Source organism: Chenopodium album, chromosome 9 (assembly GCF_948465745.1).
Source record: "Chenopodium album chromosome 9, dcCheAlbu1.1, whole genome shotgun sequence".
NCBI lineage: Eukaryota > Viridiplantae > Streptophyta > Magnoliopsida > Caryophyllales > Amaranthaceae > Chenopodium > Chenopodium album.
In genome coordinates, this window is record NC_137842.1 from 67,746,866 (window position 1) to 67,767,974 (window position 21,109).

At 33.5% G+C, this 21,109-nt stretch overlaps 3 protein-coding genes and 1 long non-coding RNA gene across 5 annotated transcripts in view; 2 read left to right on the forward strand and 2 right to left on the reverse strand.

The window, feature by feature from the left end:
• Nucleotides 1–15,711, forward strand: part of LOC145558919 (LYR motif-containing protein At3g19508-like) — an 88,270-nt gene extending 72,559 nt beyond the window's left edge. The window contains exons 2-4 of the mRNA XM_081620294.1: nucleotides 10,635–10,964; nucleotides 11,056–11,119; nucleotides 15,275–15,711. Coding sequence (XP_081476420.1) covers nucleotides 10,755–10,964; nucleotides 11,056–11,112 — 267 coding nt within the window. The 5' untranslated portion in view covers nucleotides 10,635–10,754 and the 3' untranslated portion in view covers nucleotides 11,113–11,119; nucleotides 15,275–15,711. The remainder of the gene's footprint in view (nucleotides 1–10,634; nucleotides 10,965–11,055; nucleotides 11,120–15,274) is intronic.
• Nucleotides 315–4,575, reverse strand: LOC145560300 (uncharacterized). Of its 2 annotated transcripts, none has more exons than XR_014093128.1 (4): nucleotides 4,324–4,575; nucleotides 3,194–3,293; nucleotides 1,097–1,263; nucleotides 315–1,000 (listed from the first exon to the last, which is right to left on the reverse strand). It is a non-coding gene; the product is annotated as an uncharacterized LOC145560300 (long non-coding RNA). The 2 variants fall into 2 exon arrangements; XR_014093127.1 differs by having other exon boundaries at nucleotides 318–1,000; nucleotides 1,097–1,281.
• On the reverse strand, nucleotides 7,511–9,124 carry LOC145558039 (uncharacterized). The gene has a single exon (XM_081619192.1). It carries the CDS (start codon nucleotides 9,122–9,124, stop codon nucleotides 7,511–7,513), a length of 1,614 nt encoding a protein of 537 aa, XP_081475318.1.
• A 1,184-nt stretch (nucleotides 15,712–16,895) lies between the features above and the next one.
• Nucleotides 16,896–20,787, forward strand: LOC145560301 (transcription factor bHLH113-like). The gene is made up of 5 exons (XM_081621558.1): nucleotides 16,896–17,216; nucleotides 17,416–17,544; nucleotides 17,731–17,796; nucleotides 18,098–18,226; nucleotides 19,574–20,787. Exons 1-5 carry the CDS (start codon nucleotides 16,968–16,970, stop codon nucleotides 19,739–19,741), a joined length of 741 nt encoding a protein of 246 aa, XP_081477684.1. The 5' UTR covers nucleotides 16,896–16,967; the 3' UTR covers nucleotides 19,742–20,787.
• The last annotated feature ends 322 nt before the right edge of the window (nucleotides 20,788–21,109 follow it).

The window sequence follows — 21,109 nt, forward strand, 5'->3', positions numbered from 1 at the left end:
ATATATAAAGGGGAGTTTTTTCCCGAGTTTTTAGAGAGCCATGTAGGATCTAATTTTCTCAGCGCTCCATGTAGGATTATAAATCTTAGTAGTAGCCAATTAAATAAGAGATTATTAATTTCTTTTAGGATTAAATAATTTAAATGTCATGTAAGCAAAATTGGCGAATGAGATTTTTAAGTTTAAATTAATTAAATATTATATATTATCTTTTAATATTAGGAATTTTATCTAAATATATAACAAATTTTAGGCTCATAAATACAAAAAAAACATTATTTAAAAAAAATCAAACAAACCGTGCATCGCACGGGCTTCATCTAGTATTTAATAAAGCCGTGCAATGTGAGCAACTCTAACAACACATAGGCTTAATAGCTACTCCATAGTGATGAACATATAATTTAAATACATTAACATGACAGATAGACTGTCCATGTAGATTAAACCACTTTTATGTAATGTGAATTTTTTTACAAGGGGAGCAAATCAGTACAATTTTCATGAAACTGGCTAACCCCATCCTCAAGACAAAAGCTTCCTTCTGCTAAGAGACTGAGACTACAAATATATTTTCCTTTCAAAAATCGGAGGGTTGATGGCAACAACAGTTTGCGGTATATGGATGTTTGAAGCAGAGCACTAAAGATGAGCAAGTACGTTGAGCTCTCCTCATTTTCTATATAATTTCTATATATATTGCTCCATCATTCTCCGCTTTCATGACATACGATTCATCTACGGGAGGCATATTATCTAACTTGTACAAGTGTTGAACTCTACTCTTGATATCATCTAGCTCTGCTTGAACAGATGATACCTCTGATCTTAGCTCTGACCTTTCTAGCTCCCACAAAGCTCTATCATTTTCTCGCCGAGACTGAACATGTGCAATTCTCTTGTGCAGCCGAATACACTCATTCCGAAGAAAACTAATTTCTTTTCTACTTCTTTCTACACTAGCTGATAATTCATCAGACCAATGAAAAAATTCACATTGCTGCAATAATGTCAAAAAGAAAAGCTACAACTATGAGTCGATAAATAAAATTCTTGAAAAGAATTGAACATTAAGTGTGAGATATAGAGTGCATACATGCTGAAACACATTCTTGGGGCAGTTAAAGAATAATCTATAGGGATTTCTCAAAGTTTTTGACATCCTCCAATTTGGCTGGAAGCCCACAGTTACAGTGCAGCTCGCAACTTTCACTAGTCGAACTTGCACCCTCAGAGGTACTGATCTCATGCAAATATTAGATCCTGCGATGTTTTGTCCATCTGTGAGATCATGAAACAACATTTGGAAACCAGAATCAAAATGAAATGAAGTGCTAACAAAACTAATAATACATCCAAAAGATCCCAAAAAATAAGCTAACGTCCACAACGTTTTTTTTTTTAAAAAAATGTTTTAATAAATAAGTCATATTTCCCTTTTCTGGAGAATCTGTCTCGGTAACAACCCCCCCCCCCCCCCCCCCCCCCCCCCCACACACACACACACAATCAAATTAAACCCAGCTCCAAGTTAGCCTACTATAATTTACCAAGGCACAAATGCAAGGAAAGCTTCAACCTTTTAAATGACAACATGCCAAAGCTTGCTGATATGTGATTTAACAGACACTCGGTATTGTGAAGACGGTTAAATTAGTTTCAATGTGAATAGCACAAGAAAAAGCTATTTTCCGTTCAAAAAAAAAGTAAAACACTTTCTATCGTTAAATAATGTGTTTGTCGGTAAATGACGTCTACTTTCCAAAGCTTCATAACAAGGTTATTGGGGAACAGCTGTACTAAGTATTTCATGGGTCTTCTTAGCAAGATTTTGGATTGCTTCTGAGGTTGGAGTTGATCAGTGAGAAATGTAGCAACTTAGGGCTTGTTCTCATTGACTGAACTCAGCTGAGCTGAACTGAACAGAACTCAGCTGAGCTGAGCTGAACTGAACTGAACTCAGCTGAACTGAATTGAACTGAATATTTTATAAGAGAAGGAAATTAGGAGCTGAGCTGAGCTGAACTGAACTGAATTTCAACGTAAGAGAACAGGCCCTTAGATAAGTATAGCAGCTGGTTGGTCTCATCTGGTGGCATTTTGGCATTTTACACTGGGAAAAATGAGCAAGACAAAACAGGCAGTTTAATTTCTTAATGAGTGCTAGAAACATGATGTTTTACGTGGCAATAAAATGTAAGCAGCAAAACTCCAACAAGCGGCTTCATGTTTATTTATTTTTTCTGAACAGGTACATATGGACTCTCTAATTTAGGTGCATCGCACAGGTTATATATACTATTAATATAAATATGAAATCAAATATATATAAACAACTAATTAATTTTATAGATATGATTTTTTTATGCAAATATAATTATATATCAAATAATAAATATTATAGGTAATAAATTACAGTATTAGATCACCTAAGCTTTAGCAATGCCAATCATTGAGATATTTCCATCAGGTATGTGATTTGAGGATTGTGGTAAAAGTTTGACGGGCTAATTTTCTGATATGGTGCTGTTGTGATCAATAAAATGGAGATGCTCCTTCAATTGTGTGTTAATTGCATGTTGCTGGTCTATATGCTTTTATGTTACAATAATTCAATCATTAAAGTCCATCCTAACATATTGCAGACAATTTGGCGCTTGAAAATGGGGTTTGAAGGATTAATTGGCTTGCCAAAGCTTAGGTGATCTAATACTATTATTTCATTACCTATAATGTCAATAAATTGAAATATAATTATATAAAGTCATTAGCATCAAAAAATATACTCCAATGCGAGCATAAGGCAGCATAATCATTCATGCCAATGCACATATTTGACTTAGGTGCTTCACATATTTAACTTAGGTGCTACACGCATTTGGAATCTTTACTTTGGTAGCGTTAGCTTGGAATAACTTTCTTCTTTATTTGCAGGAGATAAAGGCATCTCAAATCAAACCACATACAAGTTCCTCAAAAACAATTTTAATGTGAGTGAAGCTTATAAATGAATTTAGAGTTCCTCTAAATTTAAAGTTTGATAAGTGAAGCTAAAAGTCAAATTATAACCCTTAAGTCAAAGTAATTTATATTAAGTGAGGGTACTTATCTTCAAAGTCTTACGCAGATCCAAATATATATCAGTGATAAATATTGAAGCAACAAAATACAGGCTGTGATGAAAACCTTATACCTTATCCAGGCATTCCTCCATAGAAAAGTTGCAACTGCAATTCCAACCATCGCAGTGGCAGAGTACTAGGAAAGCCAACCTCCTTGATGATCCTGTACCACTGTCAATAAAAAAATTCAGCTTACAACAAAAACAAGAGATGACAGTAAAACCTACAAGGCTACAAGAAGGAAATTAAGAAAACAGAAAGTTTATATGAGGAATAAAATTAACATGAATGCCAAAATGGACAATCCTTCGGATATCCAAGATTTCACCACTCAATAATACATGGGAAGGATAGTTGCAATAAAAATCTTGAATCTTTTTCTTTATAATAGATAAAAATCTTGTTCTTGTGCAGTGGGAGGGCACTTGGAAATGTTGAAACTCTAAATCAAATCAAAAACACCCAATATAGGAAGAGATTTGAAACTACTGATCTAAATTATCAACCAATGACTTATCCCTCAACAACCATAACTCTATCATGTGCCCCTCCACAATTCATAACCTCGTGTTCATAACTCGTTGGATTATCATCACGAAAACATTCTCAGCAAGCGGACACAGCTTAAGTCAAGGTATATCGCATTGCGACAATCCAATCAAAAGCACACAAACACAACCATAGGAAGCAGTGTACAATAATCTTGCAGTGTCCACTAAGATTAATTAGGTGAGCTAGGATACATTTGACCGCTCACTTCTATTCACAGTTACATTTTTTATACAAAAACTGCTCAATTCAAACACAAACGAAGTACAAGTATTAAATTAAGCTCACTACTGGAGCAATACAGCAAACAATTCACGTGCATCAAGGTTCTTTCACAAATCAACGAGATTGTGGAGCATTTTAGCAACAAATTTCACAAATCATTCCCAAATGCTGCATTAAGGTTCTTCGTTACAGTGAAATTAAATTAAAAAATAAAAGGAAAAAAAATAATGGAAATTAAATAATTGAACTAGTTATATATACATGAAAAATTCAATTTTTAATGTTGTATAACATTAATTCAAGCTTTCAAACAAATAATCAAATAAAAAAAATATTTAATCAACTTTATTACAATTTTTGTAATTTTGCTTGACAAATTAAGGGGAAACGAAGAATTGGAGAGAGAAAATTATCTGTATCGACTAACCTGGGCGTTAAAAATGGCGAGAGAAGACGAAATTTGGTCCGAAAAGCGGAAATGAAGAGCAATATCGAAGTTGAGCATTCCCAGAAAACATTGACAATTGATCTTACAACAATGTCGCTTGAATTTGATTGATTTCAGGCCAAAATTGGGGGAAATAGTGCATATTAGGTTGAATTTGATTCCCGTCTGAAAAAAAGGTTGAATTTGATTAATGTTTTCAAGTAATTAGAAACCCTAGCTTCTTTTTTTTTTTTTTTTTTTTTTTTTTATGATTTAATGATAATCTGTATCTTTGAGCTGAATTTTGTTTAGAAATTTTGAGGAAGATAAACTGTATGCTAAAACAGTAAAATAATTTGACCAATTTTTAGTTTTTAATAATTTGATCATTTTGGAGGAAATGATTTTAGCACACCCCTAATTGATTTTGGCACACCCCTATGTGAAAGCACAATTTTCTATGTTCTTTCTCACGTAGGGGTGTGCCAAAATCAATTTCTCATTTTGGAGTGTTAAATACCGCCATAAAAAAAGAACAAAACCGTTAATGTGTGAATTGACCACCATGTCCTTAATATTTCACCACCACCTTCCCCTGCTTGCCAGATGCCACCAATCACTGATCGACGACAATCACCAGTCCACCACCACCCTAGCCGCTGATGACCACCACCCTGACCCATGTATGGTCTTCCAATCAAAATAATAAACTCTCTTCGGGTGAAATTTTTGGTGCATCCGGTTTTCTTTAAAAAAAGGTGGAATGAACATTTAGTTGTCAGTAAAGAACATATAGTTATTTTGTAAATAACATATAGCTATTTTATAAAGAACATCCAATTTTATATGTTTTTTTTTTATAAATCTAAAGAACATTTGTAATATTAATAAAGAACATAATAAAATTAAGGAAAAATTGCAAAAAACCACCTTTTATAACAACTTTTTTTGTAAAAAAAACACCTTATATAAATTTTCTTGTAAAAACACACCTAAAACCACTTTTTTTTTTGCGAAGTAACACCTTAACCCGGTTTCCGTCCTTTGACTTGGTTTTCAGGCGTTGACCTGCGCGTGAGAAGCACGTGTTCCGGTGACTTGCCCCTATTATTATTTTTTTCCCCAATTTACCCTCCATTTCTCCAATTTAACTTTCTCTCCTCCCTCTTCTCCAACAAAGTCCCAATTATTCACCATTAATAATGAAGAAATATCCATTTTTAAGCATGAATTGTTGCAATTAACCTAATTTCGAGTAGGGTAAGTTGTTGTAATTACTGAATTTCTTGTAAATTATGTTGGGTTTTTCGTATATTCATAAATTAGGGTTTGTAATTGAAAATTAGCTAGGGTTCTTCGTTTTTTCCCACAAATGATGAAATTAGGAGTAATTTCGAGAGGCCAATTAATGAACACCAATGTGGTCTTTATTTTATTTTATTTTATTTTATTTTTTTTTTTGTATGTGCTTTCTCTATTTATTGGGCTTCATTGGAGGAAGGGGATGAAGAGGTGAAGTGGGGTTTTTGGGTGAATGGGGCTGAATGAACATGGGTGGAATTTTCATGGGAGCAAATTTATTGGGTGAAATGGTGTTGGTGAGAGTAGTAGTGAATTAGTGGTGGTGGTGAGGTGGTGTTGGTGGGGGCGGCAGTGAGGTGGTGGCGGTGAGGGAAAAGAGAAAAAAAAATAAAGGAAGAAGATCACGTGACCCACACGTGCAAAGTCAACGCCGGAAAATCGAGTCAAACACCGGAAACCGGGTTAAGGTGTTACTTCACAAAAAAAAAGTGATCTTAGGTGTGTTTTTACAAGAAAATTTTTATAAGGTGTTTTTTCACAAAAAAAGTGTTATAAAAGGTGATTTTTTGCAATTTAAGAACATTATTCATATAGTAAATGTACATTTGGTATAAATGATCATATATGTATATGAAAAAGTACACTATATTGTATTATAATGTACATTGTATTATTTGCATCATGTAAGTATATGAAAAAAGAACATTTTACTGTATTTTAATGTACATTGTATTATTTGGATCTACAACTTTTTCTAAATTTGTCTTTTTGCTTGCTTTCTTCTTCCAAAATGTATTAGTTGGTTGATCTTCTTCAAGAATTATATTTTATTTCTCATTGCAACAACAAAATTACATCAAAATCGCAATTAATTCCCAATGAAATCAGATATTACAATTTTCAATCTAATTTATAAAAAACAAACACTCAAACTCAAAATAAATAAGCATGAATGTCAAATAAACAAGTTTGAATGTCGAATCTGGTCTTACATTTCGTTTTTATATGTCATCTTGAACAATTTTGGACTCAAAATTTCGAATTTCTTGAAATTTTGCTTGAGGTTTGAGGAATTTTAATGGGTTTGAAGTTTTGTTTGGAGAGAGAAAGTGAACTTTTGGTAAAAAAAAATTGAAATGATTTGTAATTAATGTATGGTAAAAATAATAATTATAGTACTATTTATCTATTTTATTATACAAAATTTCTTTAAAAATAAATATATATATAAAAAATTGTTGTACGAAAATCTCATGTACATTATAAATGAACACTATGTTCTTTTATATATATGTCTATATACATTATAAATGAACACTATGTTCTTTTATATGCCCATGTACATTAGTATATACATGCATGTTCATTCTGCCTTTTTGTATTTTGGAGCGGATGCACCATACAGATCGTGCATCCGCCTCCACAAACCAAGCATTACTCTTCGGGAGGATATAGTTGGAGTGGTTTTGCCACATATGTTGGTGTAATTGTGTTTTTTATTTGTTTATTGGGTTCTTCCCTCATCTCATTTAGGAATAATTTTTTATAATTAAATAATAGTGTTAAATTAATACTCTGTTATAGGTATTAAGTAATAAAATCCGGGAGGAGTCCTCTCATTTACATGGCTTATGAGTTATATGACCAATTGTTTAATAGTTTAGTTCATAAAAATCTAAAGGTAAAATAAAAACTGGCCATAAGATAGGTATAACACTACTAGTACTTATATTATAAACCATACATCAAATTAAGCCATAAGTAGGATATACAATTACAATTATTTATCATACATTCATTCGGTTAATTAAGATGATATATAACTATATATAAGTATATAATACATGGATTACTTTTACGTATCATTATTAATTATATTTACAATCTAATTACTAGAAATTAGTGGCAAATCAACCTCATCACTCCATTCTATGCACCTAGTTTCATAATAAGAACTTTCAACGTCACTTGGCCAATAAGTCAACCAAATTTTGCACCCAATTCCCCACTTCAACACACTACCCTCCATATCTTTGTTCAATCTCCACTTAACCTCTTCTCCATACTCATTTCCAGTGAAAACAAGGCCACCAGATTTCATAAAAGGCCTATTTACTCTTGAATACCTTTTTCCCAAATCATCCTTAGGCTTGTTATTGATACATGCACCTCCATTTAACTTTGTGCTATAAACTTCAATCCCATTTGTGTTATCATAAAAGATTGCATCAAATATTGCCGTGTTTCCCTCTACATCTTGGTCGTATCTCCAATTCTTCATCTTCGTCTTTGTTGAGCTCCTTGACATCGTTTTCACCTTAGGATTCTTCAACTTACCAAAACTGCCTTTCACTAATTTTTGTGTCTCCAATTCTCTTTCTGAATTAGCCGTTGATTTCCCTAAACTCAAACTTGTTACATAGTCAGACCCTACCTCTGGTCCAACCCAAAATTCAATTCTTGAAGGAAAATACAATTCTTCACGAAATTCCACCTCATTACCGTCTTCATTTTTATTAAACCCTAGTTTTACCACGTGGAGTCGTATGTTATCGACACGTGTGCTAACTTGGATATGCCCTTCAAAGAATCTAACTGCATATTCAAGCTGAATATGAGCTTCTAGTTGTTGGTGTGCTAGAGCATACCTTAGTGCTGATTCCTTAGCCCCAACAAAAAGAAACCCTTCTTTCCCATCACTTGAGCACGTACGCTTCATCCCCCATATTGGCACGTACCCTTTCAACAACCAAAGACCACAAGCTTCCGAAGCATAAGTAAGCCCAAGGTTTGAAGGCAAAGGTAGTAACGATGTCAAACCCACGCGCATCTCTCTTGTAATCAACCACTTTGCTAGCATATATCCAAAGGCGCGTGAGATGCACATCTCAACATCGGCACCTATAACACCCATGAACCCCTTCAACACTGGCACGCGATTAACACGTGACAATAACTCGAGGTTTGGGCCTAATAAAGAATGGAAGTAGAAAGATCCGACTTCAGTAGGAGCATCGCATGCACATAGCCAAAATAGGCGTGTGAATAACAATAGATTGAAAAAACACGAAAAAGATTCGGGTGTATACGTCTCAAGGATCCTTGCAATTGGATAAAGTTTTACCTTAACAAATTGGGATCCATGGTGGGTGTGATCATGGAAAGTCATAGGTGCACGATTTATTGTTTCTTGGACAAGTTGGAGTACAAGGGGTAGAAAAGGCTTATTAGAGGAAAGGGAACAAGGGTCAGATAACCATAGTGTCTTTTGAGACGACAACGGTTCATTAGGATCAAATCCTTGGATACATATAGAAAACGTTATCCATACTTCAGTTTTCAACTCGGATGAACGTTCAGCTTTTAGTTGAATTGATCGAGTTGAGTTTTCTCTAGTGGTGTTACTAGAAGAAGCAAGGTTGTAAAAGAGTTGCGAGTTTGAATGACTACTCCATTCAGGGGAACTAGGTAGGTCACATATCCATGACCAAATATCCATACTTGAGATTATATTATTGAGGTTTATGGTTAAGAGCTAATTAAGGAGAAGAGTAGTGTATGGAAGACTGTAAGCGATGAAGTGTAGTATACATGCATGGATTTATAGGAAGAATGAGTGATGCATGATATGCCAACTTGGAACTAATTTTAGCCACCTAACAAAATAAGGCTCTAAGGTGTATCGTCATAAGCGGTCCATATTAAGCTAGGTTGATCTTACTACTTCTGTTTGCTTTCATGCATTTAATGTGATAGTACACCCAATATGTGTAACATATACGAAATACTCCCTCCGTCCCTTAATACAGTGCCTTTTTTGAGCATTTATTTTTCACATAAAGAGAAAGAGACATTGTATTAAAGGAAGAAGGGAATATTATATATACAGATATAATAACATATAATCCCTGCGTTTCTTAAAGATTATATTGTCCTCATTAGTCCATTTTACGTATATTAAGGCAATGATTAATTAATATAAGATTGTTCCGTTTTCATTTTAGTTAGCATGATCTTTACAATTACTCTTGTTTAATTACTTTATCTACTGCGTGCGTGCTCTTAATTGAGAAACAAATTTAACTATTCGCTCAATATATACTCTGTAACTTTTATTAAACCGAAAATTGGAAGTTTTGAAAAGTATATTCAAAGGAAAATGATACTACTGGTTATCCTTTCTCATTTGCATGGCCCGTGAATTTAACATTTATTGCATTGCTTTTCAATGAGTTCAATCTGATCTTATACTAGTAGTAATAAATTTGTCTATTGAGTGGTGATGGAAAAGAATACAAAGAAGTTGACGTGGATATTTTGGAGCAGCCAATTTTGGACTTTACAAAAAATACTTTATACGATTGGAATGTTTAGCCTGTTTAGGAAGTGGCCAAATTTCAGCTTTGTAGTTTGCATATTAGACAAATGCTACGTGCTAAAATTGATACCACTAAAACCTAGTTAACTACATCTCTTCAAATAATACACCAATCTAGTCACATATATAAATGTTGATAGATTCTTATCTATTAGTATCCTGTGGGGTTAGAGTAGAAATAATAATTCCCCTAATTACAAGGCAAAGTGAGAGTATGTAAGAACGTTAATGGTGGAGCAAAGGTTTATTTGGACCTTTAATTATCTCTTATATATGTCCGAAAATAGTAGTATTTCACAATTTAATATAAGTATTTTTTTTAACCACTTATATTACTACTTTATATTTATTATATATATATTTATAGCCATGCCCTCAATATGATCAATATCAAACTTAATGGAAAAGTAGGCATATATTTTCCAACCCAACATAAAAAAAATATTCATCTAATAAATACAGATATTACAAATATAGAATTATCAGACTCTAAATTAACTTTACAACTTACAAGGCCACAAATCCACAATAAGATGAGATCTAAGAGGAGGCCCAAACAATGGTACAAATAACTGCAAGCCCAAAAGTTGACTTTTCAAAGATACAACTTTAAGAGTGAGCAACAATTAACAAGACATCGTCTTCCCCAATTGCATTACCAGTTCTACTCCCAAATTCTGAAATTCCCAATTTCCGAAGAAGAGAGAGAAAAAAATTAGGGTTCTTATTTCAGCAGCAGCAGAATAATCGAATGGTAGTAGAGAAAATGCAGAAAGCATTGCGAGCATATGCTGAGGTACTGAGGTTAATTAGGCGTCTTCCCAAAGATACTCGCTCTTATTATGCTAAGTATGCTCGCGAAAATTTCGTCAATTACAGAGAAGTTGATGCTGCTGATTCCGCCGCCATTGATGAACTTCTTAATCGCACTTATACTCATTCTGTTTGGGTTCTTCACAAGGTCATCTCTCTCTTCGACGCTTCGATTTTTGTTATTTTTTGTTTAATTTGGGATTTTTTTTTTCCTGATTTTTTGGTGGGTGAAATTGCAGTATTCTGTGAATGAAGGTGCGGCGGAGAAGCTGAAGAATGTTTGTTCTACCCAGTGAAAGATCAGTACGCTTTCCCCACTTTTCTTTCTTTTTAGTTGTTGCCTTGTTGGGTTTCGGATTAAAAAGTTTGATTGTTTTGCATGTGTTGGTGATGATTTGGAATTTGTTTTGATTTGATCATTGAATTAAGTTCAATTGTGTTGGATTGGAAATGTTAGATTAGTGATTGATATCAACTTTGTCATTTTGATTATTCAGGCATGTAAGATGTTTTAGCTAACTGCTGCTATTATTAAGCTTTGTGCTTTATGAGTTGGACTTGCTGTTGCTCTGTTGCTGTTTATGATATATGCGCGATCTGTCTAGTGATAGATCTCTCTTGCAATATTGTGTTTTTTTTAATGTTGGATTGTGAAGATATATATTATACCGGATGCAATGGAGTAATTATGTACATATCTTTGATGCATGAAGCTATGTGCACCCTCCGGCGCATGCATTACACGTGTCGGCGTATGAGGCATACACGGTAGTCACCTGTACCTCACACACTGGCGCATGTGGTGCACGCGCTGGTGGATGCATGCATCTTTGTGCACCATGTAAGCATTGATTTAATGGCATGTATTACTACCTTGACAACTAAGGAAGAGTGAAGGTCATTGTTTTGCTAAAGCCTATATGAAATAGAACTTTTGAGCTTTGACTGAGGAGCCTCAAAGAGTCCCAAGTCACTCTATGTGTCTGGGAAAGGCTTAGTGACATTTAAGATGCATTCTGGAAGCATATATATGATTGTCCTTGTGCCTAAGCCTGAACATCCTCTTTTCTCATAAAGATGATATATTGTTAATCTGTTACTTTGATAGTATTTAGAGTAACCTTGATGTTATTAAAGGGTATGGGTCCTTCTTGAAGTAAAAGCTTCAAGGGATTGTTTGAATAGCTCATGCCTAGCTCTCTAGATTCTCTAGTCTCTACTCTCTACCCCTTAGTTAAATTGATGGTCACATCATATATATGAAAAGGCGGAAGGTGCACATTGTGCATTGAAGTGAGGCACACTTGGTGTAATTTTTTTTTTTAATTAAAATAATCTGCTGGCCTCACTGAAATCACCTCGCCTAGAATAAGCACTCCACATCCTTTCTCTCAAATAGTGTTCCTTCTAAGGTTTTGTTGCCTCGTAGCTTATGAAGTAAAACATAATTTAGTTGTTTCTAACTTGCACAAAAATTATAAGATACAAAAATTAGTGTCTTTTAACTCAAACACTCCCTTTACTTAAGGAATTTTGTTTTCTCTAAAAACTTTTAACAATCCTTTGTTCTAATCTCTAATTGGTTCTCCATTATGTGCCTTTGGTGTATTTAGCTATATCCACCTCTTACACATGCATCATATGTGTTAGTGAGTGAGATACATTATATGTATTTAATATGTGCACCTCACACACTGGCGCATGTGGTGCACTCGTTGGTTGGTGCATGTATCTATGTGCGCCATGTAAGCATTGATTTAAATCAATTGGAGAAGGAATTAAGCCCATTTTTAGTTGTGGTAGAAGTTATAGTAACCTATTTGTGGTTTGAAGTTTAGAACCTTTTTGGATCTCTATTAGTCTAAAGCTTAAAGGAATAGTTTAGCCGGCTCATTCATGTGATTTAAATCCCTTGGTAAAAATGTTGTGTAAGCTTTGGCTACATATTATTGTAGCTAATTCATAGTTTGGGCTGCCTTTGATTTGTCTTGTTGTAGCTTAATAACTTCTACGCATTTCTTGTAAATTGAATTAAATGGAAGGTGCATGTCTTATCTATTAGATCATCATCAATAATCAACTTTTCATGATTCATCCTCCCTTTACCTCTATTAGCGGCTAAACATATTTTTGAACTATACATTAATATGGATGTATGAATCTAGTGAGGAAAGTGAGTAAGTGACATTGGGTGAAGGAAGAGTATTCTCTTTGTATCATGTACCATTTGTAAGTAGAGAATAAGATGGGCCACACATAAGTCCACCTCTTTCCTTCCTTTATAAGTGTTGTGAATCATGATGCATATTGGATTTCAATCATGAGACAAGGAATGATATGGTGATAATAATTTTTGAATATTTTTTTGCAATACAATATCCAAATGATCATATTTTTATCATTTTGTTTTGATATCTAGAAAAATTCTCAGATGCCACTATTATTAGCCTATCACCTCCTAAGTCCTCATGAAGATTTCATTATTAACAGAAAAAAAAGGGAAAATTATAATATATACTTCCCTTCTTTATTAGTTGCAACATTTTGACACTAATGTTCTAATTATAAATGCTCAATAACATATAAGAAAAAACATAATCATGAGGAATTTTAATCTTGTAAGATTATTCTTGATTTTTTTTTCTAAATATAATCTTTTTATAATGATCAATACTAAGGAAGTAATGGTCAAATAAGTACATTGAAGATTTTAAAGTCAAAATGTTGCAATTAATATGGAATGGAGGAATGATATTGTATTCTCAATAGGTTTAAATTAATTTTATGAATAAGATGTATCATTTGTTATAAAGTGTCGTTATCATTGTTTGATGATCACAATGATTACAAATCTCTTAATTCTATGGGTTGGACTTGGCTTTTTTTTAAGTGTGTTGTTGTTAATGAAACTGCATAGTATGTGGTACAATTGGGCTTCTGAAGCTTAGTGTTTCTAATGGTAGGCTCCATCTTAGGTGTATCAAGCTAATTGCATCCATCGGCGCATGCATCACACACGCCGACGTATGAGGTACATAAGTTACTCATATGTACTTCATATGCCGACGTGTGTGGTGCACGCGCTGGTGGATGCATGCATCTCTATGCACCACTAATCATTGATTTGCGACGATACATTGTTATTTAATTTCTAAAATATGCCTTAGCCTTTTCTGCTATATTTTTGAGGGAGGCATGGTTACTTTTTTTGAAGATGTGATTCTGTGCAGAATGCTCTTGAAGCAAATCACCATGGCTGTTCATGTTCTTCAATTTTAATTTATAAGCCTCTTATTTTTCTAAAAAAGCAGTAGAATTTTTAATTACCTTGATGTGTTTTAAGATGAGAGAAGGGGGGGGGGGTCCTTTGTGAATTTCTTATTAAATCTTCAAGGATTAGTTTTGTTAGCTGGTCATGGAACATGATGACTAGATCTTCGAGAAAGACTGAAAATTCTGTTGGAATTGTTGTTGGTTCTTGGTTCTTGGTTCACTCTTGATCTTTGGTATGAGAATTTAGTTTCCTATTTCCAACTTTCTTATTATGGCTAGAGACCTTTGAGGCACATCGTAAAAATATATAATAAAAACTTTATTTGAAGGGTTTGACTGTACTATTATTGGAGCATCATTTACCAAAAACTTTTTAAGAGGCCCTCTTTCTTCTTTTTCATGAACCAAAATTATGGGGTAAGAAGAAGAGAGCATTATCAGAGGAGGGGAGAGGAAGGAGAATGACTCCATAAATGAGCCATCCTCTATTTCTCTACCCTATTCTACAAGTGGGTGCACTTCATAAGCTATTGGTGTGTAGAAGATTCTATTACATGTAAGGAGCAATTGTATTCCAATAACAGTTACTGAGGACTTTATCTTCCTTGACTAAGCAATATAGCAATTGTATTTTTCTGTGATAAAAGCAGCAAAATCACTTTTTGTCATTAAACCATCACTCCTCACTCCTCAGTTCTCATTAGGCGCTCAAAGGAAGTTTGAGGTTAAGATGAAATGAAATTTAAAAAAGATAGAAGAAAGGAAGCGATAATATGTATACATAGTAAGATTATAGGGTTGAGAATTCATAGAGGTTTAAGTGGAAATTATGAGAGAAAAAGGAAGAAACTTGTTCTTGGTCATAGAAATTGAATAATTCTGGTTCTGACTAATTTGAAGGGAAATTGAGAGAAAATGTATGAGAGAGAAGGATGAATTAGATGAAGATGAAGTAATGATGAACACTAAACCATTGTTACATTCCTTAAATATTACTGGTATCCTTACTGAAAACGTGTGTTATTTTATTTTATTGTTGAAAATAACTTCAAAATTTCATGAACTATTATTGTAATTTCAATCTCCACCTTGAAGATGTTTCCGCTTATAATGGAGTACTTGACTGTTGTATTATCTCCATTCCAATGCCTTGATGATTTTATGTTTCTGTATCTTGTTTGATAGGCTACCAAGGTAACACTGCAGCATCACAATAACGAAGGTGAAGACCTTCTAAATGAACTCATGCATCACCTGTGCTCTGCTATTGTTTGCAACTGGAGCTGCCAAGAAATCTGATAAAGGTCTAAAGTTTGACTTTAGAGATTGGAGTACTATTAAGCACCTACAACTATGTATTTGAGGATGGTAAAACTGTATCCTGGTATTGTTGCCATCAGTTGAACATACTTTTTTGGGCGGGGAGCGGGTTGGGGGGTGATGAGTTTTTAACTATATAAACATTCTTTGGGGGACGTTTTGATGACAAATAAGGTTGATGATATCTTGCAGAAACATAAAAGGGCTAGAGTTTTTGCACCTGTGTGGATTTCAATTGACTTGCTTTGTTTAGATGATTTTGTAGTATTAAATAAATGAGCAAGTATGTTATGTTTCTATAAGCCTTTCAAATTTGAGTTCTTTTGCTTAATCTAGTATACAGGTTTAAGACTTGTTTACTTCACGAGATCTGATCTGGTCTAATATGAATTTTTATTATCTGGTTTGATCTGATTTAATAATTTAACTAAACTTTGACCGCATTTTAATACCAGTCTATAAAGAAAGACACTATGAGAGTGAGGGATAGCTCAAGTGGTTAGAGCTTCCCTCTCGATTCCAGGAGATCCTAGGATCGATTCTCACCCCGCCCTTGTGGCTCTTTAAACACCAAAAAATAAAGAAAGACACTTATCTTGTTAGATTCGTTTGATTATTAACTTTTCAAATAATGTCCTTGATTCAGGGAATCATTTTGATGTAAGATTAAAATCATACTTACTACTATAGATATTACTTGTTTAGAAGTGCATTGACAAGCATAAAACTTGGAGGAAACATAAGTTAGAACAAAATACATACTCCATAGCAAGGTTTTTTTTTTTATAGACAAAAAGTTAAATAACATTGGGATATTCTAGGAAATAGAATAAATAAATAGGTGTCAATCAAGATAAATGAGTCGGGTTTGGTGAGGTCGAATTAGGTCTATCTATTTCCAAATTAAGTCATGTTAAATATTTTATGTACATGAATCAAAATCTAAATTAGGCTGTTCTCGGATCGATCAAGTCAGTTTTTAACACCTGTAAATTAGAATGCGAAGGTAAGCCTTAAATTATTGTATAGTAGTAAATGAGGAGTATTTTTTTCCTTTGAAAATATGGAATCCTTAAAAATGTGAACCAAATTTCATCTACATTTCTTAAAATCTTTCCACTTCCACATGAAGTTAAAACAAACATGTACTCAACTCACTTACTCGATTCCACCAAAGCGGTAGAAACACAGTAACAGTACCATTATCTCTTTTTTTTTTTTTACTGTTTTGCATTTTCAGGTTTAGAAGCACTAAACCCATGACTTTTCTTGGGCTTAGTTTTTTTGATTGATAGATTGTGTTTTTCTTCACTCTTTGACTCCCTTAATCCCCATTACCCAACACTCTCCTTGGAAATTTAATTTACCCCTCCCCCATTTCCTCTTTCTTCTTCCTTTCTTCCTTCCTTAAAAACAGAGCAAATAAAACAGAGCATAAAAACAGAGCATTACATTAAATAGAAGAACCTTCCGTTTTTTACTCCTAGAAATCTTTCCCACATTCATTTCTTTTTTGGGTTTTTTTTATAAAAAAAATAAAAAGGGTAAATATTATAGTATGATAATGGGTGAAAATGGAGGAAAAGAGGGAGAAATTCATCTTCCAGGTGGGAGTTTTTCAAGGCTACTTTTGTCATTAGAAGATGTTGAAGAAAAGGGCTTTTCTGTTGATTCCCCTGTTTCTCCTACTCTGTTTTCTTCTAATACTCCTAATATGCTCTGTTTTGGTGACTTTATTTCTAAAACCACTCCTAAATTTACTCATACTACTGCCAATACTACTAATCTCACTCCCTCAAACTCCAATGTTAGTTTCTTTCACCCTCTATTACTCTTTATGAAATCTTATATTACTTGGATTCATGTACTCGTGTCTGACATGAGTACGTGCCTAAGTATCAGACTCGTCTACTTTATGAAAAATTTTGTACGGGTAGTTGAGATGAAATGAAGAGTCGGGTAACATAAATGATGCTAATGTTGATGAGTTTTAATTTTGATTACAGAAAAGGAGAAATGGGCCGGGTAAAGAATCTGAAAATGGGTCTCAAAATGGTCAGAATCAGAAAAATGGGGTGAAGAAGAATAAAACAGAAATGGGGCCCATTGTTACATCTTCTCCTAAACATGTAAAGGTTGGTAAAAGCTTTCAGCTTTACTTTGCATGCATGTTCATAAACCTTGATTATTAGTCTTATTATAGTTCTACTGCTGTTACAATATATTTTGGGCTCTTTATTTTTTAAGATGACTCAAATAATTGATAAATATTGCTGCAAATTTATGTTGTTGATGTTTTGTGATGTACAATAAATAAATAGGGGAAAAGAGAGAAACTTGGTGAGAGGATTGCTGTATTGCAGCAGCTTGTATCTCCTTATGGCAAGGTTTGCTAACTATTCTCTCTTTTTAACTACTTAGCTTTGCACTGCCAATTCTACGTGGACGGTATGTTTGTACTAGGTTTATTCAGTAAGTAACATGTACTTCGTGCATAATGTGAAAATTGTTCAATTTTGAATCATTGTAAATCCATAAATTGGATATATAACTAGTTATAATAATTGAGTACAATCCTCGGCCTTGTTTGGTTGACGAACAAATTCATGGGAATTTATTTTGATTTCCTAGGAAATAAATTTATGCATGCTTGTTTGGTTTATTGATTTTTATTTTCTTGTGATACAGACGGACACTTCTTCGGTGTTACATGAAGCAATGGGGTACATAAGGTTCCTACATGATCAAGTGAAGGTGCTTTCTACACCTTACTTGAAGCTTTCGCCTTCATCGTCGTCTCCTCGTCACTTTATTTCTGTAAGTACAATCTATAATGAATCTACCCCAAAGTGGAAAAAAAATTTGGGACAAATTTTATCTTGTTTATGAATGTAATGGAGTAATTCAGTGCAATATGATAAGATAAATGGTGATTGAGGTAAGACAGTTGTACACTAGTGCGCGATTGATTATCATTTTACTCTAATTTGGCACCACCCTGAACATCTTTGTTGCTAGAAGTGTTTCACCTAATTTGGTTGTATGATTGGAGTCTTATGAATTGACTTGTTTCTATATTCTTGGTCTACATGATGTGGTATGATAATGTAGATGGTCGGACTAGAACTTTGAGAAATACATGTGAATTATAGGAGGAACAAGTGATGTTTAGATGATTTACCACTCTAATGTTTCATCATTTTAGGAAGATTTAATTCGAAATAATCTGTATTTAATTAGAAGGAAGGCAAGTTGATCAATGTATTGACTGATTCAATGTTTATTATGCGGTTTTAAAATTTTTATTTAAGCCTCTTCATATATACAGATATACTCCCATTAGCTTATCTTTCTAGTAGTACTTGTCTATTCTAAGCATCTATGTATCGTGTAGTCGTGTATGTACTTGATCCGAACACGGAACAAAAACATTACTTCGTATGTATGGTCAGCCAGAAATGAAAACGAAAGTAAGTACTGGAGTATGTATTAAGGTGTGACTGTGTGAGTAGGTGATTGATTATAGACATTGGGAGATAACCTTTGCTAGAAAAAGATACTTTAGTTAATTAATTCTAAAATAAGTGGGATTATTGTGATTAAAAAAAAAACTGTAAGAATGACGTAAGGAGAAAAAACAGTGATATGATGTCAATCAAAATTCAAAAAAATTAAAGACTTGTAAGCTCAAAAGAGTTAACTTGTAAGTGTACGCAGCTATAGTCCCATCATAATCAGGCCATCTACTGAAGCATGCATGCACTTGCCTCTTTCCCCTTCTTTTCAATTTTTCTAATAACTATGAAATGATACTTCCAAATACATAGTCACGGGGAATTGATTTTGGCACGTCATTAATTGATATTGACACACCTTCATTTAAGAAGAGCATAAAAAATTGTGCTTTCACAAAGAGTGCTAAAATTAACTTATGGTGTGCCAAAATCATTTCCTAGTTGTTTGGCTGACATAGTTTCAATTTGATCAAGTGTATTTAAGTCGCTCACCTAGATTTTTACTCGCGCTCTAGTACTTGTATAGTTGTATATGCTATACATCATATGTTTGACATACGTAGTAATATATTTGGGCTTCGTTCATGAGATGAAACTACAAAGTATTTCTGGAACTACTAGTTATGAAATTAATCGTCAATGTTTGCAGGAAAAGGGTGGACCGAGTGCAATGGAGATGGATTCAATGGAGGGTCTAAGTAGCAGAGGACTATGCTTGGTTCCATTGGAATGCATCCTCCATGTCGCAAACAACAATGGTGCCGATTTCTGGTCATCTGCTACTATAACTTCACCAGGACCAGGCCTTGAAATCTAGTTGTCATCTAAGTATAGTCCAAGTAGTAATTACTTTGTTTTTGTGAATTTAAGTAGCTAAATGAAGAAGTAATGTAAAGTTTTTGCTCAAAGGAAGAAGAATTGTGTCTTCTTAGACCTAATGAAGGGGACAAATGTTTTGGGTGCCAAGGGATAAGAAGGTATAGATTGTTGATGAACTTGGGACTAATAGCTAGTTGAAGGGTACGTATATAAGAAAATATTTTTACATCAGAATATCTAGTACAAGTACAATATTTTGAATCTCTTTGTAGTATGGAGTAGTGCAACTCAATCAGTAAAGTCTTCTTTTGACACTAAAATGAGGGTTCCATACATGCACTTTGTACACTATTGTACTCCGTATTGAAATAAATATGAACGGAGTGGAGCTTAGCTGAACTGAATTGAACTGAATAGAGTTGAAATGAATATTTTATGAGAGAAGGAAATTAGGAACGGAACTGAATTGAAATTAAGCTGAAGAGAATAGACCCTAAATACGTATGAGAATTTATCTTGCAAAAAATAAAATGATTATACTTTCTCCGTTTTTTAGATGCATCACTTTTTATATATATAAAGTTTTATACTTTTAATTAAGATGCACCACTTTCCTATTTAGTTAATATATTTTCTCTATCTTTCTCATATTACATGGATCTTTTTTTTTTTTTTTTTTTTTTCTTTTCTTGTTATATTTCTCATCTCCAAAGATCATCTAAAAGCCGTGATTCTTAAAATGATGCATCCATTAAAACCACTACTTCCGTTAAATGTTATGTGCAACTTACCCCCAAAGTTACACATTACATTTAACGGAGGTAGTATAATCATAACTTGTTAGTTCTCGGCTTCTCAAGCAAAACATGGTTTTACTAAACTTTTTAAGGATCTAAAAAGATGTTTTAATTCAACTAATTATTATTATTATTATATTTTTTTTAAAGGTTAATTCAATTAATTATTGAGGTATGTGAAAATTTTGTTTTTTTTATGCAATCAAGTAACTTAATCAAATTTAATTAGTCACATAGCTAATGCCACCCTAATACTTAGTATAACATATACAATCAAAACACTAGCAGCTCTCTTACTTTAGCTCATTAATCGAAATAGTCTCGAAAATAGACTATTTTCGACCCATTCTCCTAATTATGTTCTAATTTTCACTATTGATTTCAATAAATCTACACGACTAGTGTAGATGTACCAGTCTCTCTGTGGTAGAATTGTTGGTCATTGGTGAAGTTATTGATTTTGATTGTTGGTTGACGTCTACAATTTGACGACTCCACCGAAGAGAATTCTTGATTATTTATCGATTTAAGTAATCGGTATTTAATTGAGACGAGTTAAAGACGCTTAA

Coding starts and splice junctions, on each gene's coding strand:
- LOC145558039 (XM_081619192.1), bottom strand. CDS start 9,124: ATGGATATTTGGTCATGGATATGTGACCTACCTAGTTCCCCTGAATGG.
- LOC145560301 (XM_081621558.1), top strand. CDS start 16,968: ATGATAATGGGTGAAAATGGAGGAAAAGAGGGAGAAATTCATCTTCCA. Junction 17,545..17,730: donor CTTCTCCTAAACATGTAAAG/GTTGGTAAAAGC, acceptor ATAAATAAATAG/GGGAAAAGAGAGAAACTTGG. Junction 18,227..19,573: donor CTCCTCGTCACTTTATTTCT/GTAAGTACAATC, acceptor CAATGTTTGCAG/GAAAAGGGTGGACCGAGTGC.